Source organism: Fulmarus glacialis, unplaced genomic scaffold, assembly GCF_000690835.1.
Source record: "Fulmarus glacialis isolate BGI_N327 unplaced genomic scaffold, ASM69083v1 scaffold5672, whole genome shotgun sequence".
NCBI classification, from domain to species: domain Eukaryota; kingdom Metazoa; phylum Chordata; class Aves; order Procellariiformes; family Procellariidae; genus Fulmarus; species Fulmarus glacialis.
In genome coordinates, this window is record NW_009197042.1 from 805 (window position 1) to 27862 (window position 27058).

A 27058-nucleotide genomic window follows, 5' to 3' on the forward strand; every position below is an offset into this window, starting at 1 on the left:
ATATCGCATCCCCTCTGGTAGGGCATCCCCTCTGGCTTAAGAAGTTATCCTCAATGCATTCCAGGAGTCTCCTGGATTGCCTACAGCTTGCCGTGCTACTTTTCCAGCAGATGTCGGGGTGGTTGAAGTCCCCCAGCGGGACAAGAGCCTGCGAGCGCGACTCCTTTAGCTGGAGTAAGGCGGCTTCGTCAATAGGCTCCCTTTGGTTGGGCGGCCTGTAGTAGACACTAACCACGGGGTTGCCTGTGTTGCCTCGGTCTCTGATTCTTACCCATAAGCATTCAATCTGCTCATGGCTATTCTTCAGAGACAGCTCTTCACACTCTATCCATTTCTTGATGTAGAGGGCAACCCCTCCTTCCCCGCCTGTCCCTTCTGAACAGCCTGTAGCCATCGATAGCCGCACTTCAGTTGGCTGAAGCTTATCCAGTCAGATAAGCTGAAGCTCTCTGAATAAATCTTTACAATTCAGAATATGCTAACGTTTTATGCTAATGTGATCTTGAAAGTAGCCTGTCTAGTTTTGAGGGGTCCATGAAAGCCAAATGAAAAAAGCAAGCTGTCAGTAGCATAACGTTGCTGTTAGGGGTCCTTGGATGGAAGGAGGCTGTAAAGTGCCTGAAGTCTTGCTGTTGTTAGCCAGACTGTAACTTTGTCTCTTAACCAAACTGCAGGAGTTGGCAGCAGTGGTTCTGTGGTTCATACCAGGCACATACTACTCAAGCACTGAATTAACGTCAATTTTGTAATTTAAAGTATGGTAGGTAGCGTGATAAATACCGTAAGGAAGCTAAATATCACAAGAAAGAAATGAGCAACTGCAATGTAAGGCTGTGATAGGAATGACTCCTAGTAATACCATGAAACTTTTCTGCCTTGTACTGCTGCAGATATGCTGTGAAAGCAAGGACAAATTTTCTCAACTGTTCTGTGTAAATGATGCTAGTAAAAACAAAAGTTGGAAGTTCCTTCATGAGTACTGGCAGCAAGCTTGGAAAATTCCAAATCTGGATCATAATTTTTTCCTGTTTTCTTTTTCAGATCCTCTTGTGCTTAGTGTGCGTTGTAATTGTAATAGCTACAGAGCTCTGGACACATATTCATTGGTTTGTTCAGCTAAAACGTGTTTTATTGATAAGTTTTCTCATCAGTTTTGCATGGAATTGGCTTTACTTGTATAAGGTAAGTTGTTCTGAAATCTTAATGGCTTTTAGGCTTCAAATTTTACAGTTATGAGGGAGCTAAGGTTATTTAGTTCCTTTACTTAGTTTATATAAAGCAATAATTGACTGCAAAATAATAAAGGGATGAACGTTTTACTTTGCGTGTTGACAGGTGCATTAGGCTTAAAGAACAACAAAAGAAACCCTGCCAACTTTTATCCTGCCGCAAAGGTGCACAGAATTCGTAAAGCAGTAGAACTGTGTTTTCACTGCATGGGCAAGGGAGACGTGAACTCTGTCTAAAGCAGCTTGGTAGAAAAGTCTTACAAAAATATATTGTGCGGTTTTTTTTCTTTCTAAGGATTCCCTGGCTGAAACTGTATTTAACGTGCGATAGACCAGAGATAAATGCTTCATTAATGGTGACAGAGTAGCTGACTGTACAATGGTACAATGGTACTGGTTTTAATGAGAAGGAATTTATGCTGCTAGATCATAGCCCAACCACAAAATCTCAGTCCTCACATCTTGTCATCAGAATTTAACTGCAGCTTGTCAGACCCAGTGTTGTGGTTGAACCCCAGTGGGCAACTAAGCACCACACAGCCGCTCGCTCACCCTCCCCGCCCCGGTGGGATGGGGGAGAGAATCAGAAGAGCAAAAGTAAGAAAACTTGTGGGTTGAAATAAGAACAGTTTAATAATGGAAATAAAATAATAATAATAGTTATTGTTGTTGTTGTTATTATTATTTTAAAATGTAATGAAAAGTAAAACAATGAGAGAGAGGAACAAAACCTAGGAAAAACAAGTGATGCAACTGCCCCCCCCCCCCCCAGCCAGTCCCTGAGCAGCAATCGCTGCCCCCTGGCCAACTCCCACCAGTTTATATACTGAGTGTGACATCATATGGTATGGAATATCCCTTTGGCCAGTTGGGGTCAGCTGTCCTGGCTGTGCCCCCTCCCAGCTTCTTGTGCACCTGGCAGAGCATGGGAAGCTGAAAAGCCCTTGACTTAGTATAAACACTGCTTAGCAACAACTAAAACATCAGTGTGGTATCAACATTATTCTCATACTAAATCCAAAACACAGCACTATGCCAGCTACTAGGAAGAAAATTAACTCTATCCCAGCTGAAACCAGGACATCCAGAAATAGCGGAGTGCCAGAGAGTAGGATGCCTCTTGAAGACGAGTGGACTGCCATGCGGAGGACTTAGATTGAATCAGTGAAGAATGTCAAAGAGCTTTTCAACAGATGATTTGACTTAATTTTTTCTATTTGATTATCAGTTACAAACTGTAAGGCAAAATTATAATGAATACAGGTATTTGTTAATGGGAATTATTTAAAAAATAAAAGAGAATGTCCTGATGTTTTAATTAGTAATTGCATGGCAGCTGTGTCTGTTTTTAATCCAGAAACATTTTAAGGAAACAAGATACCAAATTACTTTTGCCCTGAACTTACATCTTTGATTATTGAAGTTTGCTCTTTTAGTAATTCAGACTCCATTTGGAAAATAACTCAGAGGTAACCATCTTGGTAGTTTTTATCCATTCCCAGGAAGTACTTAGAATTTAACTCTGTTATTAGGTAGCAAACTTTTCTTAATACAGATTTACCCAGGTAATTATTCCAAACCTGCTAAGAGCAAACACCGTTAGCTCAGGTGCAGTGCTGCATGGATGCAGGTGTTCTGTGCCCAGCACCAGCTTCTTTTATGTTTTACAAGTAATTCTTATTCTCCTGCAGCTGGCCTTTGCGCAGCATCAAGCAGAAATTGCAAAAATGGGGCAGTTTGATAACGTCTGTGCTGAGAAGTTGGACTGGGGGGAAAGTCTTATTGGTAAATACTTGTTTCGTTATTTTGTAATAGTATTTAAGATCACAAAATACTCAGTAATAGTATCCAAGAATACTCTTAATTTCTTCATGAATAGTGCGAAGTGAGAAGATTCTTCATTGAATCTTCTTCAGCAATACATGATTATGTGGTTTTACCATTTTTCCATTCCACAACTTTCTTTTCTAGGCCTTTGTAGGAGAGCTGATCACAAAACTGTGCTTAGAGCATGTCATGCTGTTACTTCTACGTGGTGTTTTTCCTTATAACTTGCCCCGTGAGTGTTTCCCCGACTCCCCTCCCCCGGTACCATTCAGTGCCATTTATTGAAGATAGGAGGGCAGAATTCAAGAAGAAGATTTTTTTTCATCTTCCAGGCCTGCGAGTACAATGGACTTCAGAAATTAGATCTGTAACTGCTTACTCTAGTGTTTCTATTTTACAGAGAAAGCTGAATTTTTTTATTAGCCGTTACTTGTTATCCAATGCTATAGCAGGTAGATTAATGATGGCAGCTCTTAATGAGTGTTTGTTGTGGTCTTCCCTTTAGAATTTATTCCCTTTAGATTGCTGTGTTTATGTCAAATTTTAGTGGTTTATGTTCTGACTGCACTAAAATAAAACTACAGAAACACTGATGTCATAAATTACTTGTTTATATCTTAGAAGTCCCCTTAAGGAGTAAGACTTTCTGCTTATAGCTAAAATAGTCTCTTGAAATCTAGCAAGCAAAATACACATTTTTCATCTACTTGCAGCCTGGCAGATGAGTAACAACACTCAGAATTGCTTCTGTTTTGGTAGCTGTGGACAAAATGTGCTAGATAATAGTTCCCACAGACAAGACTTATTTTTCTTCTGAGGCTTCTAGGGACTAAGCTCATCTAATCAAGAGAACTTTCTTGACTAAACATGGGGAAACCTCAGTTTCTTCTCTTTCTTTCCAGCCTTCCCTCTCCTTCGTGCATCCCCATGACTGGATAAACTACACTGCCAAGCTAATCTCAGATTTTTAAAAATAAATCTGAGCTTTGAGCCGTATCTAGAAGAGTTCTCTTCCATCTGTGATCGAAATGCTACTTTCTGTATTACAACTGTGTCATAAAATATATTTTTAAAAAGTAGTAAAAATGTGTCTCTGCTTTGACTACAGAATGGCTCAGAAGTAAATGGACATTTCAGGACGATCCCTGTCAGAAGTACTATGAAACTCTATTAATAAATCCTGTTTTGCTGGTTCCACCGACAAAGGTATGTGCCAGGCCTAAAGAGGTTGTTGATGTTTATGTTTGCAATCAGTGACAACACTATTTTTCTATTTGTATTTTTCTAGGCATTGGCGATTACTTTCACCAACTTTGTAACTGAGCCTTTGAAGCACGTAGGACAAGGTATTGGTGAATTCATCAAAGCGCTTATGAAGGAGATACCGTTTATTCTGCAGGTTCCAGTGCTAATTATGATGGCTCTGGCTGTCCTGGTTTGTATACGTTTATCTTACATTTAAAAGCTCAGTTTTATTTTTTATATATTAAACTTACTTAAGTATTATTTTCTATTATATTATTTATTTCCTATTTGTACTACTGCACAGATTTCTTAGCACAGATTAAATTATTTCTACAAGGGAATTTTTTCTTGACAAAATCTTTATAGTAGTTGGTTTAGCAATTAAAATAGGTAAGTGTGTATTTAAAGCGCATCTCTCCCCCACTCCCCAAGTGGGATAAAATAGCATTAAACTGCTTAAAATCTTAAAAACTCTATGACAGTTTATTGCAGCTTAGTTCCCATTTCTTCTTTGTGTCATTACACAGCGATGCATGTAATTGGCATTTTGTGCATGAAAGCATTGAGTTAGAGCCTTCAACATCTTTACTGTAGCACCACAGATGAACTACATCCAGTCAGGCAGTTCCTGCAGTGTGGTCAGACTGCAGAAAGCTTGAATTTTATTGTAGCCGTTCTGCTCACCTGAGCTTTTCTTTCAGTGTTTTTCAGATATGTGACTTTGAATTCTGTGTGAAAACCATAGGCTACAAATATTTGGTGTTTTGTTCTCCCCCCCTCCCCAGGCTTTCTGCTATGGTGCAGGATCATCAGTGTCTATGTTAAGATACTTAACATCTTTTCAGAAGAAAAGCCTTCCTCCACCTGACAGTCAACAGGAGAAAATAGACTTTGGGCAATATGATGGGAGTAAATCAGACGGCTATTATTCGCAGAAGCTTCCTTATGTTTATAGAGGACCTTATGACAGAGGAGATGCTCCTGTGAGACCAGGAAATGGCAGCAGAAGTCCTGACATCGTGCATACAAGCAATGAGCCAGATACGCAAGTAGAAGAGCCTCACAAACCAGAACCGGGTGTATGTTAGTCCTGGTGCTCTTTGAGCTGGGATTAAATTTAATAGATTTCAATGTCATCTGCTAGAACATGTTTAAACAAGCAGCTTAACCCAAATCTTGGGGAGAGAGGAGTTAAGTACCTGTTCCCCTATAGGCCAGTTTGGTAGGGGTATTTTGGGCATGTTTTGTTCTGGAAAAATACTGTGCAATGGCTAACTGTGGCAGGACGCTACTGAATTAAAACTCGTTATAGTAAAGACTTAAATAACTTCTGTTTTGAGAGATCAGTACTTTTGTCAGCCTGGGCAATAATGATTACCCGTAGAGGAAAAGTGGGGGAAAAAAGCAGTGCTGACTTTTCTGTAAACTATAGAAAATTAAAAACAGACTTATACTCTAGATTGTGCTTATTTACATGTACTGTTTCCCCGGGGGAAAAAAAAATACCGGTCATGCTTTGGGGGACTTCTGCCCCTTGAGCTGAGATGCACCTGAAGCAATAGATGCCATCGCTTTGGATTGCTTGATTAATAGCTTATTATTAATTTTTACAGAATAGATTGCACACTGAGTCTGAAGTTTGTAGACTAGAAACTATCACAGCTGAAAACCTTACTGAAGAACGTGTACTTGAGCAGCAGAAACAGGAGACAGGCAAAGCAGAGCAAGAGACTGGAGAAAACTGTGATCCTAATAAAAACCTAGAAGGGAAAAGTCCTGCAATGGAACCGTGTGAAGAGAAGAAGAGCAGTTCACGTGACGCGCAGGAAGGAGACTAAGGAAGCCTCGAGCTCAGCTGTAAGTTTTGTCTAATCTTTAGTTGTCACGTCCTTGCTAGTTCTGCTCTAGTTCTCAAATGTACAAAAGAGAACATCAGCAAGCTGATGGGAACTCATCTTTGGTCAGAGCATTAGTACGCGTAACTGTAAGGTGGGGCTTTAAAAACCGAGAGACTGAGTATATGTACTACTTCTGGAATTTGCAATATATGTGTTAAGTAAGATAATACAACTTTAATTGGGCAAGAAAACAGGCTTGTGGGTGCTGCTGCTTGTTTCAAATCAAGTTTGTGTAATAAGCTTTGAGTAAAACTAGATACTCTGGTGGGAAAGCACTGACGCTCTGTGATCTAGCAAACACAAGCCTAACCAGGTAGCTGTCAAACAGCCTGAAAAAGTTGCTGATGTTCATATAATTCACATAAGACTAACTGCAGCTCAACTAGAAGTCTCAGGACTGTCTTTGGTTTATATTCTTTAAAATCACTCTTAAGTAAGGATTCCTGCTTGTCAGCTCAGTTTTAGGATAGCTTGATGATTTGCTTCTAGTTTAATAATTTGCGGAAGAGTGAGAAGTTGATGTTGTATCAGATGGTTTTTTAGGGCAATTCAAAGCTGAACAGGCAATAGGAAGCACTAAGTAAAAGTACTGAAGATCAGCACAATAAACTGATGGTAACACATGGTTTTGGAAGAATATTTTGTCATTTCTCCTTAAAAGTAGAAGGAGGACAGTTTCAGTTTCAGTAGAAATCAATTTCCAGTGCTAAAAAAGCCGCAAGAGAATGTTTGTAAAAGTTTCAGCAACTGTAAAATAGTTTAATTATGTGGAGCCTGTGTCTGTTTAACTATTCTTAAAATGCCGTTTTACTCTGAAGCTAAAATTAAATTAACTGTAGATTCTTCTCTAGGGCTATAATACTTCAATGAAAAACTTACATCACTTCATTGATAAAAACCTGAAGTGAACAGTTTGCCACCTTTGGTGCTAAAATCAGTGGCTTCTAACTCAAGATACCTACACTTAAAACAACATATAGCCCTTGGAGTTCCCAAGAACTACCTCAGTGCAGGTATTCTACCGAGGGGAAGACTAAGTTAGAACCGTTGTTCCCAAGAACTATCCCAGCATAGCACATCCTTACCAAGAGAAGTAGTTGAGGTGAGGTAACAAGCAGCATACATACATTTACTGTTTGCAACATTTCAAATTCAGCTACTGTAGGAATTACCTGACGTCCGTGGTAGTTCATGCCAAGTACCTACCACCCCTGTGATTCCCTGGCATGTGAACCGCTACTGGTGGTGGGCACGTACCACACAATCCATAGAACAGCATTGGCAGCTGTTACTTAAAAACAAGTGTATCTTCTTGAAAAATTCTTCTGATTGTAAAACTGCGCCGAGTAATACAGGAAACATTTAACTAAACATTACCAAAAAACCCCAGCATGTCTTGAAAAGACTGGTTTTGTATTAAACAGAATTAAAACTAGGGTTTGATTTTTTAATTTTTTTTTTTTTTTTTTTTTTTTTTTTTTTTTTTTTTTTTTTTTTTTTTTTTTTTTTTTATTTTTAAAAAAAGTATAAAAGAAAACAGGACCTTTTTCCAGGGAGGTACAAATCGGGGGCGGGGGGGGGAATCAAGTTTTCTTTAAAAAGAACATACAAATTTAGGTCTTAACACCAGATGGAGACAGTGATAGAATCCACACGTCAGAAATGAGACTACCTTGACAGGGAAAAAAATTCATATTAATGTTCATAGAGTAGAGGCAGTTCAGAGGAAGATACAGTAATCCGTATCTCAGACACTGCTAAACGCAGCTGCCAACTGCAAAGAGCAGCGGCAACTCTAACTACTGGTCATGAGTGTGATGCTGCTGCTATTTATACAAAAAATAATTAGAAAGGGAACAAAACTACTCATTGCAGTCTTCTGTAAAAAGGCATGTACGTTTTTTCCAGCAAACAAAATGATACCTAAGAGGCTACTGTACAGTACGCGCCTGTTTCTTTCTTCAGCTAGAATTTGGTCCCTTCATAGTTGAGGGTAAATGGACTCTTTGTTCATCCATTCTCTTAGCTTGTGATCGTAAAATCAGGCTGAAAAAATCCTCATCTGGCACAGTTGGTCCTTTTGCAGATGACGGAGGAGCACATCTTTGATCATCCAGTCTGGAACCCTACAGACAGACCAAGCAATAAAGCTGCATATTTGCAGGAATATATATACTAAAATAAGTGAATAATTACTAAAAGCTTTTGTTTTCAGATTTAAAGCTATTACAAGTATTTAATTTGTAAGTTTTGTTTCAAGTTACACTTCTCAAATAAAATTAGTAAGTTAAGAGTGCAACTGTGGCTAAAATGGTTCCTCCAAACCACAGGTCCACATATATCTGAAAATAAACCTGCCAATTTAGTTCTTGTTCATATGGCAGAATGAGATTTGTGTCCTTTGTCTAAAAGAATTTCAGTGTTAGTACATGGTATTTCTAGTCTCATACAACAGAAAATATGTTTGTCTTCCTTTCCTTATACAGGGAGTAAAAAATAGCCGCACTGTTGTCAGATGTGGAAAGGCGGTATCGAGAGAAAGTTTTCCTCCAAACTCAAAAGACTGGTACATTTTAATCACAAAGTTACAGAGCAGTTCGCTTAACACCTCTGAGATCGTTTCTGTGCTCCTTTCATACAGCCACCCGCTCTGGTCCGATTTTACAAGCATCAGCCCATCACCCTCGGTCTGGCAGGGGACTGCAGCCATCTGCGGTACCTCCTTTGCCTGAGCCAGGAACGAGTATTTCTCAGCAGCCACACGCTGCTGCCGACCTAATTGGAGGGTCACTTCAGAAAGGCATGGCTTTCAGTGTTCGCTATGAGGAGAGGATGGACCTTGGACAGAGTCATCTTTGAGACAAAAAGTCTCAGAAGTCAGCTACTTTTGTGCGTCTGTTAAAAGCAGTAGCTCTCGTAATGATTGAGGGGATTACATTTTTCCATTCCTTCCTCAATAAGCACAGTCAGTCATTGTGTTACGTTTGCTACATATAGTGCACGTGAAGAGACAAAATCTGTCATATTGATCTCTAGATTCTTTGCTTGAGTCAAAGTAGTAAACAGACAAGCTGCTAAAACAGAACATGGCATTTCGTCAGGTTGATGAACACTGTCATTGTAGAATCAATTCCAGGTGCTGCTTCCCACCCAAGCTAACATACTTACTTACCTTTGGAGAACTCAGTATCTGAATTTTGTATTTTGAGATCCTTATCAACCCATCAGGTAAAACACCAAGTCTTTTTCATTAGTTTCTCTTTGATCTAATTGGTATATATACCATGCTGTAACTGACAATCAGTCAGACAACTCACTTGTGTACTGCCATGAATTATTATTTAAACTTAACATAATTAGAATGATGATCGCTATCGCCACTAAAACTTTGATACTGAATTCTTCCATTTGATAAGTTAGGATTCCTGGTATATCAGGTGCCCTCCTAACAAGCCAGATCTAAACACTTTTTCTTAAAATCATTTTACATACTCATTTTAACAGCCTCACTTGTTTTCCTTCATCTTTTCAGCATTTGTTACTTGAAATGGCTAACATGGTATAAATACCAAAATGACACTTACTAGAGGCTGGATAATTTACCAAAAAAAAAAAAAATCAAAACAAAAAAAAAGAAATTGTTTAAAAAGAAAACACCTGTGGGAAAAAACCTCCTAATTTTTTGTTCTCTACATTCTTCCTTATCTGCCAAATCAATTTGTATCTTAAAACACATGATAAACATGGTGGCTTACTTGAAGAAACTAAATAGCAGGATGCAGAAATCAAATCCCCAAAGGCTCAGAATCCAAAGAATTTTTGTAAAAGACTTACCTGGCATTTTATCAATATATCAAAGAAGTCGTCATCCAGTTCTCTGTTGTTACTTGCCATGAGGTGACCTAGGACTGACTGACTGTTGTGTTGATTCAGACGAAGTCCAGGTAGATTACTAAAGCTAGCGCGTTGGTCATCTAGCCGGCGGCTCTGTGAGATAGCAAGCAGGTCTAGAAATTCATCTGTGCGGGGTGAGACTAAAGAAGTAGAAAAGGCTGGGGAGGAGGAAGAAGACAAGTTAGCCTAGAAACAAGTTCCTTTCCATAGTAAGTCTTGCATGCAAATACGTTTTTAAAGTAGTATTTGGCAGGAACTAAAATCAAATACGGGTTTTACTTTTAAAAAATTACATTTTCTCATTGTTTTAGGTGGAGTAGAGGATGTTGCCACTGAAGCAGCTGAGAATCTGTTCTTCTCCTGGAAGAGGCATCTCTGATCATCCATCCTGTTACTCTGGAATCGACTCAGCAGATCAAAGAACCCTTCATCTGCCATTGTGTCTCGACTGTTTTTCTGAATAGGAGAGAAGAGTTAGGGTATTTTGAACTGAAGAGAACCTAAAACTAGGACAGCTGCATCACAGTTTTAGTCCAGTAGTATGATACTTGCATATCTGATACCCATTAAATGAATTTTTTTAGTCACCCATTTCTATAGACAGAGATTTATCGTAAGAGGAAATGCTAATAATAGGGCAAGCATTTTTGGAAGGTAAAATACACTAGAAACACTTCATTCTCTGACACAGAAAGAAACAGTACTCTGATCAGTACAACTGGAGTTATTCCTCTACAGCCATGAATCCACCAAAAACCCAAATGCCCATGAAAGAAAACAAGAACAGCGATGAACAGTTTCCATTGTCTCCTCAGGTCTATGATCAAATGCACTCATCTCCCAACTAGATCAAATGACTCAGTTCTTTTATTTTTACCTGATTTCTGTCAAGAGTACAAGACCTATAAAATATGTCAAAAATATGTCCCACTGTCTGAATCAGAAAAAATAGACTTTTTTAAGTTTGGAGAAGCAGGGTCTAGAAGAGACTAGAAGGAAAATATATGTGCAAGCTGAGCTGTAACTTCAGAAAATCCACCAGGGAAAAAATGTTCCAGTAGTAGGAAAAGCTTAAAGCTGGCACCACCCATGAGACAGCTGTAGAATGGTGGGTTCTGCATCGTTTTACAGAGCCACAGTGTTCAAATCAAGTAAAACTGAAATGGACAGCTGCAGGAATATGTCTTCCATAATTGTGATCAGAGAAAGATTAGTAAAGGCTATGATCTCCACAGCTCGCCAAACCTACCCTCTGAGAGTTTGGAAGTCGATGATCAATAGAATTACTGGCATCCTGCAAAACTTTGGAAGCGGTGCCGTTTTTGTACTTTTTGCCTTTTAGTCGATTTACAAAATGCAGTTTTGCTGAAGGTTTGGCAACCAGTGGTTTCTGTTTAGCAAGAATCTCACTGTTCCAGTTCTGAACCTAAGAAAACAAGAGTCATGAAATTAAGCCTTCTGATTTTAATTACCTATGCTGTTACCTCTTATTTGCTACTGCTTTTCCTCCCCAAAATGAGGCAGCTTTACATTATTTAGTTTATCCAACCACGAGGATGTGAAAACTTAGGTGTTGGTTCTATTACTTGACCTGTGGTTATTGAGCTCTTGTTACCTGAAGCAGGTTAGTACTGTTACTGATCAGTCTTATAACTGAACTGTAGTGTGACACCTGATTGATTAAAATGTGGTCAAACAGTATATTTAATCAAACATGCTGAAGTTTTCCTTGCTGACTACAGTGCAGGAAATGTACTTAATGTGAATGCCAAAATGCAGACGCAGCCAGTATTTCCCACCTGACATTCTTATAATTGGAAAGAAAAAAAAAAAAATATCCATAGTTCTACAAAGCATTAGAGCAAAACAAACCCTTATACAAACCCAGATACTCAACCAGCCTTTTATGAAGTCCTTAATACACAATAAAGATTGAAAAGGAAGAAGGAGAATGCCAGCACAAGAGCAAACAGGAATCACCATCTTGTTTCACTGAAGAACAGAATGGATAGCTTTATCAACCTGACAGATTTTTCCCTAAATTCTCTTCTAAAAAACAGAATTATCCACAGAATTGACAGCTTTATCTACAACTGACAAAGTCTTACAAAAAACTGAATAAAACCATGTTTTTTTCTTGATTCAACATCAGAAATCGTGAACACAGTCACAAGTCTTTCAGCAATATTGCCTACCCAAATGGCTTGCCTTTTAAAGGCTTATTTAAGATCAGCACAGAGATTCCAACTCCAAGATGGCATCCTGTACAATCAAACCATAATGCTGGTGTCATACACTGTTCTATATATCAAAGACATTTACGGAATGCATTTTCAGAATCTACTAAATGAGTATCTTGAAAAAAGCCCTTTATAAGAACTAAGCTGCAATACCAGGTTAATACTTTATTACAAAATCCACATGAAACATTTTGGTATATTTAGGGCACAGACTATCACAGGCTATGTATTTTAAAAGAGATCACAGATAAATAGATTCAAAGAGTAAGAAAATACAGCTGATACTGGCCAAAAGCTTAGAGGTTCCCTGCAGAGAAAAAAACCCAGACTAAACCCAAGATTTTTTAAAATCCGTACACAAAGAGGCTCTTGAGCGTCAGTGCTGACTTCAGCTGTACCAGCTGTCCAGATGTAAGCTTTGAGATTTAATTTCCTCTTTGATAAACACGATGGCAGGGTTTGCATCACTTAAAAGAGAAGAAAATTAGATATCCCAGTATGGAGGGAAAAACAGCAATTTCAGTCTGCCACTGGAGGCATTTATGCAGAACTGCCAGCCCACCGTTTAAAGGCAGACAGACTTTGAAGGAAATCTCTCAAAGATTGACCCAAGGATTTTAATCGGGAAATCCCAGCTCCAAGACGTTCTCTGAGCTTGGGGGGAAGTCACTTTACCTATCTGTGACTCGGTTCCAGCATTTCGGAAATAGCATCCTTACTCAAGGTGGATGCTGAAACTCCTAATGGCTCGCGAATTGGTTGAAATCCCAAAGTGAAAATCACAACATGTATTTTAAGTGCCTATAAAATGACTGTAACCAAAGAAAAAAAGTTCGGAACAGCTGAGCTAAAGCTTAGGAATTTTACTGTGAACCACTTTTATGCTGCACCCTCAAACCGCTTTTATAGCGGAGATGAAAGGAATTCCTTTGATGCACACTACAGGACCCCATTCTTTTTTATTTGTGAGGGGAATAAAGCAAGCTTTCCACAAGCCATTACAACCATTATATATGTAAGATGCTGACTGTTACCTACATGACAAAAGTATTGTTAGAATTGTTAGACCTGCTTTTACCTAATTCTTAAGATCAACTACATTAAAAAGGGGATGTGAATGACACATCAACATTCTGCTGAGTTCTTTCAAAGTTGTTAAGTATAAAACTTCTGACTATTCATAACTGTTGAAGTTAAACCCTTAGAAACATTCCATTGCAATCTCACTGGCAGAACAGAAAGAAGGAAAGTGCCAACCTTTTCTGGTGTTAACTTCATAAGTTCCATGTTCTCCATACTGTGGCGGCGTCCTACTCTCGGTCTGGTACCTTCAGGAAAGAATCAAGTTCATCTTTTTATCGTTAAGATTTATGGTGTCACCTTCAAAGCTGTGGCTGTACACATCTAAGGTCCAAGGTACAACCATTCTGAGTTCCAAATCAGTGCAGTTAAATATATCAGTAGAGAATAAATACCCACTAGTAGAAGCAGCCTTTAAAACCACACCGATCTAAGCTACGTAAGTTACTTTCATGGGACACAGAGGACCATGGATCTTTGAACAGAGGAACATCAAATGAACTGGGTTCTACTGTAACCCCCAGTGTCACTAAGATGGTAGGAAGAAAAAAAGGAAAGACAGAATCTGGCAGCAAATAGATAAATCTCCCACATTTAAAAAAAAAGGGGGGGAAGGAACAATTAGAAACACCATGTGAAGAAACTAACCAGTAATCTGTGACTCAAAATGTAAATCCTCCAGAAAAGGAGGAGCTAAAGGGGTCCAATACTGCAAAAACAACCTTTTTTTTGCTGTGGGGGAACCCCACATACTTGACCATCTGTAGTCAGAAAACAATGCAAACAACAGCTGCTTTTGGAAGTTCACTGTTAGAAAGTATTGCAGAAATAGGCACATACCATTCAAACTGTTCTCTACCACATGGCTTTCTGACATCATGGAGTTGTTTGTGCTGTAGCTTAACCCAAGAACCATTTGAAGATCTGAGAGATTAAGTCTAGCAGTGAGTTCCCCACTCCTATCTCCTACCTGCAACCAAATACAATAAGCAGTATATTACTGTAACAAAGAATACACATACATAAATAGAAAGGAAACCTTGTCTCCTAGGGAGAAAAAGGCTGAAAAAGTATGGAACAACTAAAAGGTACATAACAAAGCCTAAAATAACCTCTGCTAGGCTATTAACTTGAATTCCATGCTGACATTATCAGAGGTGGCACAAGAACTAAGCTAACTGCAGTGAGATGGCTGAAATAAGTAACTATCTCAGAAATCATTCAAAATCCATTCCATTATTTGAAGTTACATGCATGGACACACCTCCATAAAATCACTGCGTAAGTGAGAGCAAAAAACAAACGAGCGAACATATGCAGAGTGTGAAAATCGTACCTCTCTTGAAATCTCCAAGTGCCTTTCTGCAAAATGCATAGCTTGGTCGTGATTTCCCAAAGCAGTATACGCATTCCCTAAACTCCAGCATGCTCTTCCTTCACCAATTCTGCAAAAAATAAACACATTTTCAATTATACCTGTACTCGCTGAACACTAGGGGTCAGGTTCTCGTAATACTGCCACAATAAGATTGCTGTGCCAAGAAAAATGAAGGCTAGCATCTGAAACCATTCCAACATCAACACGTTAAGTATTGCATTTAAAGGAGCGTGATCTGGGTATAACATAAATACGAGCAAATCTAGTCAAAATTTTAAGCTCACAGCAAACACGTCACTCAGTTTTGCAAGCATGCAACACTTTACAACCTACTTTGCTTTTCCTCAGATTGCATGTCTTATTATTCTTATGTTCTGCTTATTGAGTTAGAAGAAGTGCATTTAAAAGTTGTAAAAAATTCCAGTTGTACCCAACATTATAAAAAAGGCCTTAGAAATCATGATTATAAAATAAGCATTACTTGCTACTGTATTGCTCTCCTTTCCCCATCCCTTGCCATCTTCTTAATTTGTGGAAAAGTAGGAGACGTATTCTTGTGAAGGTATGCAAAATTATTATAATGAAGTCATGAAAAAGAGAGATCTGCTTTTCTTTTCCCTAATTTACAAAGAAGATGCTGATAGAAGATATAGAGACAATCGTTCATCAATTGTCTTTCATCTCAGATTTAGATACTTTCATGAGTAATTTTTTTTTTTTCCCATATGAAAACTGGAGCCCAGCATTGTAGGAACTTCACATTAATTCAGCTGTCATATACAGAACAATGACAGCGGAGTTAGAGGTAACAGGATTTGATTTAAGTGTCATACACACATTAAACAATCTCTTAGGGCTTACTTATCATTTAATTCCTGAGCAATCACAAGGTGTTTCAAATGATAATCAATTGCTTTTTCATAGTCTTGAAGCAAAGTGTATGTGTTCCCAAGGCTGTAGCAGGCCTGTGCTTCCACAGCTCTGTCTTTAAGCTGTCGAGCCAGCTGTAATGTCCTCCTGAAAGAAAGGGTTAGTCACCTCAAAAACCACTATTAGGAAAAGTTTTTAAAAGTGTATTTGCGCAACTAAAAATCAATTATACAAATTAAACAAATTAGGACACCAGGCTGGTGAATTAGCTGCTAATAAATTACTATCTTGCAAACTCCTACAAGATTTTAAGTGTCTGTCTTCCACTCCCCTCCACTGCAACCTGTTTCCGTTTACTTTATTAGAGAGCAGACTGATCCCTCAAACAGCATCTTCTAATTTTAATTTATTGCTTCATCAATAATTTATAGCAGTTTTCCTGACAGTATGCACTTGAAACAGTTTAGTACCAGCATTGAATAAATAACTGTATTTTCTCCATCAACATGAGCAAGACAGACCTATAACCACCAAGCCAGCCTGCCCCTGCTGGGTAAGAAGAATTTGAGTGCTAAGAGTATTTGAGTGCTCAGTATTGAAGCTTTTTTTCCCTTTTCAAAAAGAACGGGTAAGCTCTGAAATCCATGTAAGATGCTAATAACATCTATACTGTATCTTTGCCAAGCTTGTATTTTCCCAAGTTACAGCAGCAACTGCTTGGTGGTGCAGAGATCAAGAAAAAAGTCTCGACTGAAAATAGACTAAATACGTAAAATCATGTTGACGTGCACCACCCATCTCAGCTAGTGAGTATACCTGATACAGCTACCCATCTCAGGTGTATTAAAGTTACTTAGATCATTCCAGAACTTGCTAAGAGCTAAGACAGTAATCCTTGGTTCTAGAATAAATGCCTATCAATAGAAAGATGTCTACAGAGCCGAGAAGAATCTGAAGTAACAAAAAAGTTAAAAAAATAAAAAAGATTAATGCTGCCCCTCCCTTGAAAGAACTGGAACAGTTAAACAACTAGGGAAAAATGTTATTTTTGCTAAAAAAATGCAGCTCTCTTCTAAGTGTATTTTCAAGAGGTGGCTATTCTACAGTGAGCTAAAGTACCAGGCACAACAGAAGTAAACTGTACAAGAGGTATAAATTATATTTATAAGCAGTCAACTAACTTGTAGTATTCAGAAGCAGTTTCAAATTCACCCAGGAATATGTAGGCGTTTCCAAGATTGCTGTACGCTCTTCTTTCCGCTGATCTATCACCAAATTCTTTTGCAATTAGGAGACGCTTAAAAATGTGAAATAATTGCGTTATTTACTCAATTTTGTAGTTTGTAACATAAATTTGCATACAGAAATGCATGCTCATAGTTTTTCCACTATATCTATTCTATATCTGTGTCTATATCTATTCTTTAGGCTAACAATGCTTGAAAAGAACAGCCAAACTTGAAGCTGTGCCATTAAGATTTAAAACTTGCATTAAAAAGCTTGCAACAAGATCCAACACAATACATGTACGTAAGATCAAGAGCAATCAGTGATACTTTGCTAGAAAGAATCCCTTACTAGCACACTGTTGTACCTGTTCATGGGCCAAAACTGCACTCCTGAAGTTGCCCAGAAGATAGTGTGTGTTTCCCAGATTTCCAAAGGCACGTCCTTGTGCTGCTCTATCACCCAGCTCGGTTACTATTGTCAGGTTTTCCCTGTTTTGGGGGAAGTGCGAAGGGGAAGAATAGTGACTTTTAAGAGTTTTTTTTTCTCACAGTCATTTAAATAATAATTTTTAAAAAAACTTTCCATTTATATAAAGGAAAAGGTAGAGGTATTCTACTTCGGCCTATTTTAATGGCCTTTATGCAACCATATGCTCTTCCATTGAGCAGGAAACCTTTCCTGTGAAATACTGAACTGAACTGCATTCTTACTCAAGCTGGTGTGTTCGCTTCTAGTTATCGAGCTACATTATATACAAGTATACTGCAGTCCTACTGTTGTCTCAGTCTGGTTTGAAGAGTACTACTGGATTCTAACATAAGGGAAGGACTTATCAGGTAATAAGAGCTACACTAAAAATGAGGGCGTAACAAAAAAATAGTGCACTCTCCAGTTTAAAAGGGAAAAAAATCACAGGTACCACTTTTCTGAATAGAAGCATGCCACAGGTTAGCTCATGGCACCACAAATCTCCCAATATTCTAATGAACCAGATTACCATATCCTCTCAATCCCCAACATTTAAAGCTACTACTTACTCATAATAATTTGCAGCTTTTTGTAAAGCATTTTTCACATCATCTGGAAGTTCCCCTGGATCATGAGTCCCAGCACTAGCTACATTTTTCCCTTTAGAGTGATACACATTTCCCAGATTATACAGTGCTCTTGCTTCTCCAACCTAAACCAAAAGTAAAATAAGGCATTAAAATTTTACGCTTCAAAATCTTGTGTCACAACTATTGGTACAATCCACAGATGGGAGAGAAAATTTGCTAACTAGTTGTCAACACATGCTCTGCCCATTCTGAACATGTTCTTATCACCCACCTTACTCCTACCCAGTCATACCCCTCAATCAAATTGTTTTGCATACTACTTCCTTTTGATGTGCAAGATACGTAATAATTCTTGAGGCCAATTATCATTAAAAATTAGATTTAAAAAAACCCCACAAAACAGGATAATATTTATTAATCTGGATCTATAGTCTTCCAGGTGCAAACAACTATCTTGCAACTAACAGATTCTTACTGTCTAGAAGAAATAACCAAATGTTCAGTATTTACTTGCCTCTGAAAGGTGGTACGCTCATTACCAATACAACAGGGTTCAGTAATATGTATTAGCAGTTTAATTCCAGATTCCTAAGCAATTCTTACCTTATCATTAAGCTCTCTGGAAATATCCAGCTGTCTCTGACAACAAACAATAGCTTCTTCAAAATTCCCAAGTACCTTTAAGGTGTTGCCCAGATTCCCACTAGCTTTAGCTTCTCCCAGTAGATCTCCAATTGTCCTAAAATTGCAGAAATAAAGCACCCAGTAAATAGTGTATAATTTGAAACCAAGCAGATGATCAATGGTAGACAATCAGAAGAATTTGTGAAAAGAGCTTACAACCATGTAAAAGCATATGTATTCAGTTCATTTTAAATCTAAAATGCACTCACATAAATGTTGTTCAATCTGTGGTTACAGACAATTTTCTTGGTGCTGTTTGTGCAAATGCTAGTATTCATGGTATTGATCATCTACTTAACATTAAAAAAAAAAACAACAAAAACCCCTCACTTCTTTTAGGAAGAGAATAAAGAGAAAATTCTTAATGATTATGTAGAAAGACAGTCCCAGCATTAGAAAGAGAGGTTTAACTGTTTCTGCATTTTACTTGACTATCAGAGTCTTTTATTATTTACAAGACATACTGGTCTCCCAGAAAGCTCAAGAGGTACATTTCTACATTTCTAGATTCTAAATGAGACTAAGGCCACGGAACCACTCAGACCATGATACTTGGGGAGTAACACAACAAAACAAGTTCCCACAAGGTTACAGCACTTCAGCAGGTTAAGGCAGGGGGAAGAATAGATTGGTGCCTAAATTGAGGTTAAGTACATTAGGTGCCTGTGTCTTTTATTGGATCTATACCAAATCATTGAAAGTCAGATGCATAAATAGCATATGAAATGCATAGGCTTTTTAGATCTCACAATATTATATTATGAGTTTTACACAGAGAAACATGAATGAGTTCTGTCTAGTTAACAAGAGAGCCAGCTTAACATTCTGGAGAACAGGAAAGACTGAGTTTTAGCAACAGGAAAGGGTAAGGAAAGAGCGGATTTAAAGAAGCCACAGACCTGGTGAGCCTTCAGTCAGTACTAGGATTATGGTGCTAGACCGAGTATTAGCTCCCAGGTTAAAGGGCAATCAAGTTACCTGCCAGACCTCTCTGCCATCACCACATTCACTCATTGTCCGGTATTAATGGCAGGGTTTGGTAGGAAAATGAACAGTTACCTGCTCATCTCTACAAGAATGGGATGACATGGAGAACATGGTTAAAGAAATACACAAGATTACCTTGCAAGAGTTAAATCATGGTGATGGTATTCCAAGGCCTTTGCATATTCATGCAGGTAGAAATAGGCATTGCCTAACTGGCTGTAAATAGCACTGAGTGTTTTTAAATCTTCAGTTCCAACCTGAACAGCTGCTTCAAAGAAAGATACACCAGCTCGGCAATCTCCCGCTTTACACAGGCGCTCACCTTCCAAAGCCAGCTCTAGGCAGGAAGCCTCCATCCTGCACAATTTAAGGAAAAAGAAAAACAGGCACTCTAAATGTAGTACTTTGTCCAATAACCTGAGAGCTGAAGAGGTTATTTTACTCAGAGGGTCTCCATTTGTTTAGGACAGCGAGTCAGCACCAGAGTACAAGCAATGAGCTTGGTACCATAATATTACAGAAACTAATGCTGAAATGGAAATTGCAACTTCAACACTGATAAGCAAACATAACATTAAAACAAATAGTTTCAACTTTTTCTTTCTTTCTTTCTTTCTTTCTCTAAGTCTCAGGGAGGAAATCCAAACACTGCTTTGTCCATATATAGCACCTGTAGGATTAAAAAAATGCAGAGTTTTCACCATCTAGATAATTTCAGAAAAGTGACCTAAAAATCAAGCTATTCTTGGCAAATACTGATTTTGACAAATGTAAGCACTTTTATTTTTAGGTTGATACCATAATTACCTGCAAAATGTCTTATGGAAAAAAAATATTGAAATTCAAATATTCCTGTGTATCAACAACGATGACTATTTTTCCCAAAGTTGTTTCCTATGTAATTCAATATTCCTTGGTACTTCACCATCTCCTAGAGTGGCATTGGTATGAAAATTCTCCGAGTGTAAAGAAAAAAGATCTAGACTGAATTAACAATAAAATGTATGTCAATTCAAGTTACTTAACTGAGATGTCATCGTTCGAGAAGCCACTGGAATATTTTTTATTATTATGAGCAAATAATTGTGTAATTATACAGATACAAAATACTGCAAGCAGTAAAGAAGATACTCATGAATGAATTTATAGCAGAATTTTCAGATTACATTTTGAAAAATGAACAAAGAAGCTGTTAAGAGAACTGCAGCTGCCAAAAAACATTCATATGTATTTTTGCTACTATGAATTTAGGTGTACAAAAGTAACATTTCAATAAGTGTTAATACAAACATTTCCTACTTTCCAGTTCCGAGATGTGAGGAAGTAGGGGAGAGGAGGATGAGAAGGAAGAAGACTTTGGGATCTTGATCTGGAAGCAATATGGTTCTCTAGTTTTTTCAAGATACATGCATTTTAAAAAGCTCAGAAAAATGCCATCATTCTACTTTTAAAAGATTTTTCAAAAAGAAAACTCAGTAAGAGACATTCTGTAAGTGTTTAAAAAGCGTGTGCTAATATTGCCAAAAAGTGGAGGTCAACTTCATAATTTGTCTATTGTTTTGAATTTTTCTTCAAGATGGATTACACAGTAAGCGTAAGGGCTTGCACTCCAAAACAGGACATTTTATGTCATTAAAGATATCCTCGTTACGTCATCATTTGATATTTACCTGGTTGTAAGAAACCATTTAGAATTCTATTCCTAAAACCATTTCCCTTCATATGCACAGATGATCAGTAATAGCAACAATCAAATGTTTGCTGCTCCAGAAGTTATTTTAATGGCAACACCAGAAGACAGCTGTTTTGACAAAGACATAATGATGAAGTATTTAACATACCTACAATGTTTACATTTAATTTTTCTAAATTAAAAAAAAATAGGTTATACAACATTCTACTCAAATCTGAGCGAGAAGCAAATATTTTTGAAAAATCCAACGACTTTCAAGTCAACTAGAAGAATTTGGATCATAGGTAAAATAAGCTACCAACACAAAATAGTACCGTACCTGCTGGTCTTCGACATTCCACAACTTAAGCACAACGAGATGACAGACATTATTTAGCTTTTGCAATTAAAAATACTGTATGCTTCGTAGTTGGTAAAGATGCAGACAGCAAATGGTAACTCAGGCATGAAGTTCTTCCCAGGCCCAACTTCTCAGGTTGGATATCCATAACACATGCAGTATTTTTAGGTTTGGAAACTCTTCTCAGAGAAGTTAAAGCATTCCTATTTTGCCAGAACACACAACCTGGTTGTGCGTGTGTTGAATGTAAGACAGAAAAAGGCAGAAATAATCGTTTCTGTACAGTAAGTACAGGCAGAAATGATTACACCATCAGCAACTGAAGGTTTATGACTTAAAACACTTCCTTGGGTAATCTTAATCCTATCCACAGAGGTTCTCTCCGGGCGCCTCATGTTAACTGACATGTCCAATTAAAGTGACGGCTAGAAAATATGGTGCTCCTTAGTGCAAAGATTTAGACCATTACACAATCACATTCATTTCTTTGGATCTTTAGCTTGACCGGCTAAAAAGGGTAGAGCTTTCAGAAAATGTGTATGTGACATAATAATAGTCAAAATGCTGTACTGGACTCCAGTTTTGTAAGTGAATTTATCCCATTAAAAAAAATTCATGTTTTGATTTGCAACTGTGATGCATCGGTCACCTAATATACGAAGAAAAGGCACAGTTTAAAAAGGTACAAAGACAATATCAGAGAATGCTACGGACCGGTAATTTTCCTGATATACTGCATTCAATTAATTTCACACTATGCCAAAGACTGCCAAATGCCAAGGCAACATTACCATTTCATCATGGAACTTGAAATGTCTTTGCAACCCCAGACTTAATATAACTTACAAAAATGAAAGATTTGGGTTTTTTCATACAGAACATAAATAACTACGAAGCCAAGGCTTATACCCAGGCTGAAGAAAATCAGCTGTTATTACAGAGTGTTTCAATTCAACCAGAATTACAGGAAGTAAATGAGAATGGGAATTAGTAATTGTTTGAATAAAAAAGAACCCAAAATTTAACACTACTCTTGAGTGCAACTCTAGAAAGGTTATGTTAACAGGTTGCTAGAATCTGTACAGCAAATTAAAGCTATGATTCCATTTGGATCCATTCTTACTGACCTTCTACAATTTCAAAGTCTAAATAAGCTATAAAAAAAAGAAAATAACAGAGAAAATGAAACATACATTTCCACAGTTGCCTGTACCCAATATTAATATTTTATGCGCATTACGTAAGAGCTAAGAAATCATTTCATTATTTTAAAAGTTTGCTAGGCTTATCCATCAAGTACGAAAACTGGACTCAGAGGAAGCTTGGTTTTGGTTTGGGTTTTTTTTTCCCCCTCCATTACTTAAAGGACTGTTATGAAAATTAACATAACTTTTTTTTTTTCTTTTTAAAAAAAGATTTACATAGGTGTTCTCCAGTCAAAAAAACATCACCTCTCAGGAATGTTTTAACTGTCACTACTAATAGTTAAATAGCATGTCGGCAGTCTAGACAGGGCTAGGTTATCAATGTTTTAGGAAGTCATTAAATAGTTACAAGGAGAATATGAAATTACTTTCTCTGTTCCCAGGGCTGAATTGAATTACTTATTTATTCAACATCCAATGGCTAAACAAAAGACACATTGAATCCGCAGAGACGAGGAGAGAACAAGACCCATTCATCTGTGCACTTCTAATGAAATTCTGTTCCTGCTAAGCAGGGTAATGTTTTTCCAGATATTACTGTGGAAACACCCATAGAGGGCTTTGTTTTGTTATTCTGTTTATAGTTGCCTGGACCTGTTCTCTGAAAGGTTGGCATCTCCTGAATAATTTCTCATTTGTAAAACTACCTCATCCTTATCTGTCCTTCTAAGCTTTTCATCTTGCCTGGATCCCTTTTCTTCCCCCGCCACCCCTTCTTTTTTTTTCCCTTGTTCTTCTCTGACCTTCACATTCTCTTTTGAATCCTTATAAGAATACAAACCCTGTGCATATGCCTCCACCATAGCCTCCCTGTTTTTTTCTCCCATTTTGGAGTCTCCCTTCCTTCAGCTGTTCTCATCTTACAATGAAGAACAGAAAACTGGTAAGAAATAAAGCAATAGAAGAAGGCAAGACAACTAATCGATTACTACAATCTTTAAATACAATTAATTTAGTTTTACCCCGATCAATTCCCACCAAGAGGATTTTTTGCCACTGAGGGGGAACAGGGCTGCCATGCAATTTGCCATGAAACATGTTGATACACATAACATACCTAGACTCGAAATAAAAAAACCCTATTACATCTCTCTAATTCAGATGCATGAAATTACTAATGCCACAGCATCCTATAATAAAGATCACTTACTATTCCTGACTCCTGCCCTTATTCTTGGTTTCTATACATAATGCAGAAGCATACCACATTGATCACTCCAAACAACTTAACTATACCTCCACTGCAACACTGTGTTTAGTCAAACTAAGTTTGATGGCAAACTTAGAAAGAACATACACACATACACGAAGAAACCACACATCTGAATTTTGAGTTCTTTTGCTCCAGGCAAGATAAAAGCAGTTACAAGTTTTTGGTGTACGAATTTAGCAGGCCAAGACAAGTGAGTTCTACAAATATTTACTCTATAGATCACTTACTAGTCCCATTTATTAACATCAGCATTTTATTTTCAGTCATTAAACAATATAAGAAGAAAAAATAGTTGCCTTCCACCAGCACAAGCATTTTTATAGCTGCTAAAGTGATACTGGTCAACTACAGTGGGGAGAAAGCAACAGCTTGCACAGTAAGAAACAGACCCGTAGTAAAGCCTTTCCCCAGCTTCTTTTTAAAGTCAGTTCTATTGGAATACCAGTGGGACGGAAAAAACAGTCTGAAAGCCAAACGAGCCTGGGACAATACCTGTAGGTAAAAAATTTTAAATACTGATAAATAACACCAGCACCGCCAGTAGTTTATGACCTGTTCTTTCCTGCATTGAATTTTAAACTACAACCAAATAAAATCTTTCCAAATTATAGCTATTAAATTAAATCATCATAAAGTTCCAGTTCAATATACTGAATTAATTTCACAGTTTCTCTAAGTTTTAGAAAAGTTTAATTTTTAAAAAAAATTAAAAGGATTGTGCCCTGATGTTTTTTAAATGTTCATCAGATTACAGTTCTTACAGAAAGGTTTAATAAGGCCATTAATACTTTTATTGTTAATCAGTATCATTCAAGCCTGTACTGAAATACAGCATAAAGTAGTAAGACATTTTTCCCTGACTGTGCTTGCCAATTTTTCTGAAGTTATTTTTGGCTTGTCCGTTTAAACCAGACAATTGGCTGTGCCACTTTCTTCATCCATTTACTTCTATAATAGCACCCTGAACAGCTCCTGCTTTTATTAAAGAGTGAGCAAGGATCTTCTATAGCTGTCCGGCGAGGACCAAGAGCATCAGCAACAGCGTGGGTAAACAAATTACAGGAATACTGGGAGTTAGATACATTCAAGAAACACATAGCACAGAAGAAGTATCATGCTCACACACTTAGGGATTCCTGTTGTCAAAGCCACCATATAAAGATTTCAGCAAAATAAAGAGAGCAGAGAGTAAATTACAGTTTATTTGCTAATTTTCTACAGTTTATTTGCTAATGAAAAAGCTCCTCCTGCTGACTGCACTGCTAACCAGAACTAACACTGTACTCCTACGAAACGGAAGTGCAATCTAACAGCAATCTAACGCTGTCAGAACATTTTCAGAATTAATTTTAAGCCATAGCATGTTTTACAAATAAGGGTAGTGCTTTGTTCCTGCTAGCTAGCAAGGAAAAGGCCTCCAAAGCAAGGATGAACAGGGGAGAGGGTGGGGGGAGCACACAAGAATGAGGCTTTTTACTTGTTTTTAAAACAATCATTCCGTGGACAGTGTTCCAGTCTCCCTTCCTATTGAATGAGCTGCAAGATTTACCCTTCCAAACACCAGCCATCCAAATACGAAGCATTACGCAATGCTTCTGCTGTTCAGGTTCATTAGAGGGAATCTGCAATGCTAGCATGTTGTCCCACGTCTGTAAAGGGGGTTCCAGAAGAAAAGTTATAAAAGCTCTCAGAAGGGAAATCACGAACCCTCTTGACTTGCAATAAGTACTTTTTTAGTCCAAGATATCAAAGCAGTTTTTATCTATCAATCAAATCTCTTTATTTTAGGCAAGGAAAATACTGCCCTAGATGACAGCGGACCTAAAAATTCATCATTCATAGAAGCAATAATAGGACAAGTACAGAGAACTTTAGCAGACAAAACTCAACAATTTGCATATGCAGCCCAAAAGCCAAAAGGAGAGAGAGAGCAGGAATTACCATGCAGGGATCATACTTCATATCATTCTACCAGAAATACAAAGAAATACAGACAAATCATGTACTATTCTGCAACCGCACACAGTTCCAATACTATACAATCACGTAATTATATTAATATAATCTACTGTATAACAAAAGTGAATTTTCATAGTTCAAAAATCGAGAAAAGCAAAAAAAAAAACCCACAACAGTGATTCTAGCTTTCAGTTTCAGTAACACTAGTAACAGAGATACCAAACTATTTGTTGCAACTTGTTTAGTTTTCTATTATCAACAGCACTTATTCATCCATACTAGACATTAATAGTCTTACCTGTATCGCACATGAAAGGAACGTTCTTCACGCATGCTTATCAAAACATTACTTTCCTCCATTGAGTTGCATTATCAGTAGAGAAAATAATACTGTTCTGTAGTAGGGTAAGTACTTTACTATGAAGAATTGTTGTCAGAACACCATTCCAGTTAGTATATTAATAAGTTGGAGTAAAGATATCCTAAGCTCCTGTTGAAAAACTCTTCTTTATTACTAAGGTAAGGAGGTCACTGTCAGACACATCTTAAACCTTCAGAAACGTGTTCAAGTTCTTTCATCTGTGGCCCTTTAAGCTCCATTCAGCTGCGTTTCTGCAAAGGGAACACAAGATGCTTGGCTTGAAGTCTCATAGTCAGTTAATAACTCATAACCATTTGCAGCTGATGTAAAAGCATAACATTACTCCTACCACGCAGGAAGCGTCAATCAAGAACTTAAAGCCAGAGCCAAAACCTTCTACACACATATGGCAACTCCTGTAGGCAAGTGAGAAAGCAAAAAACATTTAACAAAAACCAACGCTCTCTTTCTGTTGGAAACTTTAAGTAATTTACCCTTTTTAGTATTCTTTGGCCTCACAAAGTTCCAAGCAAAAAGCTTAAAGGATGAAAGCTACAGAATGAAAGGCATAATATAAAACAGATCACAAACTGCTTTACATGTAAACAGTACTGCTGAAACCCTGCTAGTTTGCTCAAGTCCCACAGTAGTCAGAACTGGCTGACAC

The 27058-nt window shown here is 37.7% G+C and overlaps 2 protein-coding genes across 2 annotated transcripts; one reads left to right on the plus strand and one right to left on the minus strand.

Annotated features, from left to right (window-relative positions):
• The first annotated feature begins 939 nt into the window (after positions 1-939).
• LOC104072803 (chloride channel CLIC-like protein 1) lies at positions 940-6139 on the plus strand. The gene is made up of 6 exons (XM_009572383.1): positions 940-1182; positions 2921-3014; positions 4165-4262; positions 4345-4491; positions 5087-5380; positions 5915-6139. The coding sequence occupies exons 1-6, from the start codon at positions 940-942 to the stop codon at positions 6137-6139; spliced, it is 1101 nt and encodes a 366-aa protein (XP_009570678.1).
• A 1740-nt stretch (positions 6140-7879) lies between these two features.
• GPSM2 (G-protein signaling modulator 2) lies at positions 7880-26646 on the minus strand. The gene is made up of 14 exons (XM_009572382.1): positions 26329-26646; positions 19756-19977; positions 18553-18688; positions 17929-18071; positions 17256-17379; positions 16843-16958; positions 15653-15808; positions 14750-14858; positions 14254-14383; positions 13591-13661; positions 11343-11519; positions 10387-10549; positions 10034-10251; positions 7880-8325 (listed from the first exon to the last, which is right to left on the minus strand). The coding sequence occupies exons 1-14, from the start codon at positions 26388-26390 to the stop codon at positions 8161-8163; spliced, it is 1992 nt and encodes a 663-aa protein (XP_009570677.1). The 5' UTR covers positions 26391-26646; the 3' UTR covers positions 7880-8160.
• Positions 26647-27058: the final 412 nt, after the last annotated feature.

What these genes read in the sequence shown, in the direction of transcription:
- LOC104072803 (XM_009572383.1), top strand. Translation starts at nt 940, where the DNA reads ATGCTAGTAAAAACAAAAGTTGGAAGTTCCTTCATGAGTACTGGCAGC. An exon ending in TGCTGGTTCCACCGACAAAG is followed by an intron (nt 4,263 to 4,344) that starts GTATGTGCCAGG and finishes GTATTTTTCTAG; the next exon opens with GCATTGGCGATTACTTTCAC. An exon ending in TGATGGCTCTGGCTGTCCTG is followed by an intron (nt 4,492 to 5,086) that starts GTTTGTATACGT and finishes CCCCCTCCCCAG; the next exon opens with GCTTTCTGCTATGGTGCAGG.
- GPSM2 (XM_009572382.1), bottom strand. Translation starts at nt 26,390, where the DNA reads ATGGAGGAAAGTAATGTTTTGATAAGCATGCGTGAAGAACGTTCCTTT. An exon ending in GCTCAGGAATTAAATGATAA is followed by an intron (nt 14,859 to 15,652) that starts GTAAGCCCTAAG and finishes TATTTTTTGCAG; the next exon opens with AATTGGTGAAGGAAGAGCAT. An exon ending in TGAAGTTAACACCAGAAAAG is followed by an intron (nt 11,520 to 13,590) that starts GTTGGCACTTTC and finishes TTGTTTTCTTAG; the next exon opens with GTTCAGAACTGGAACAGTGA.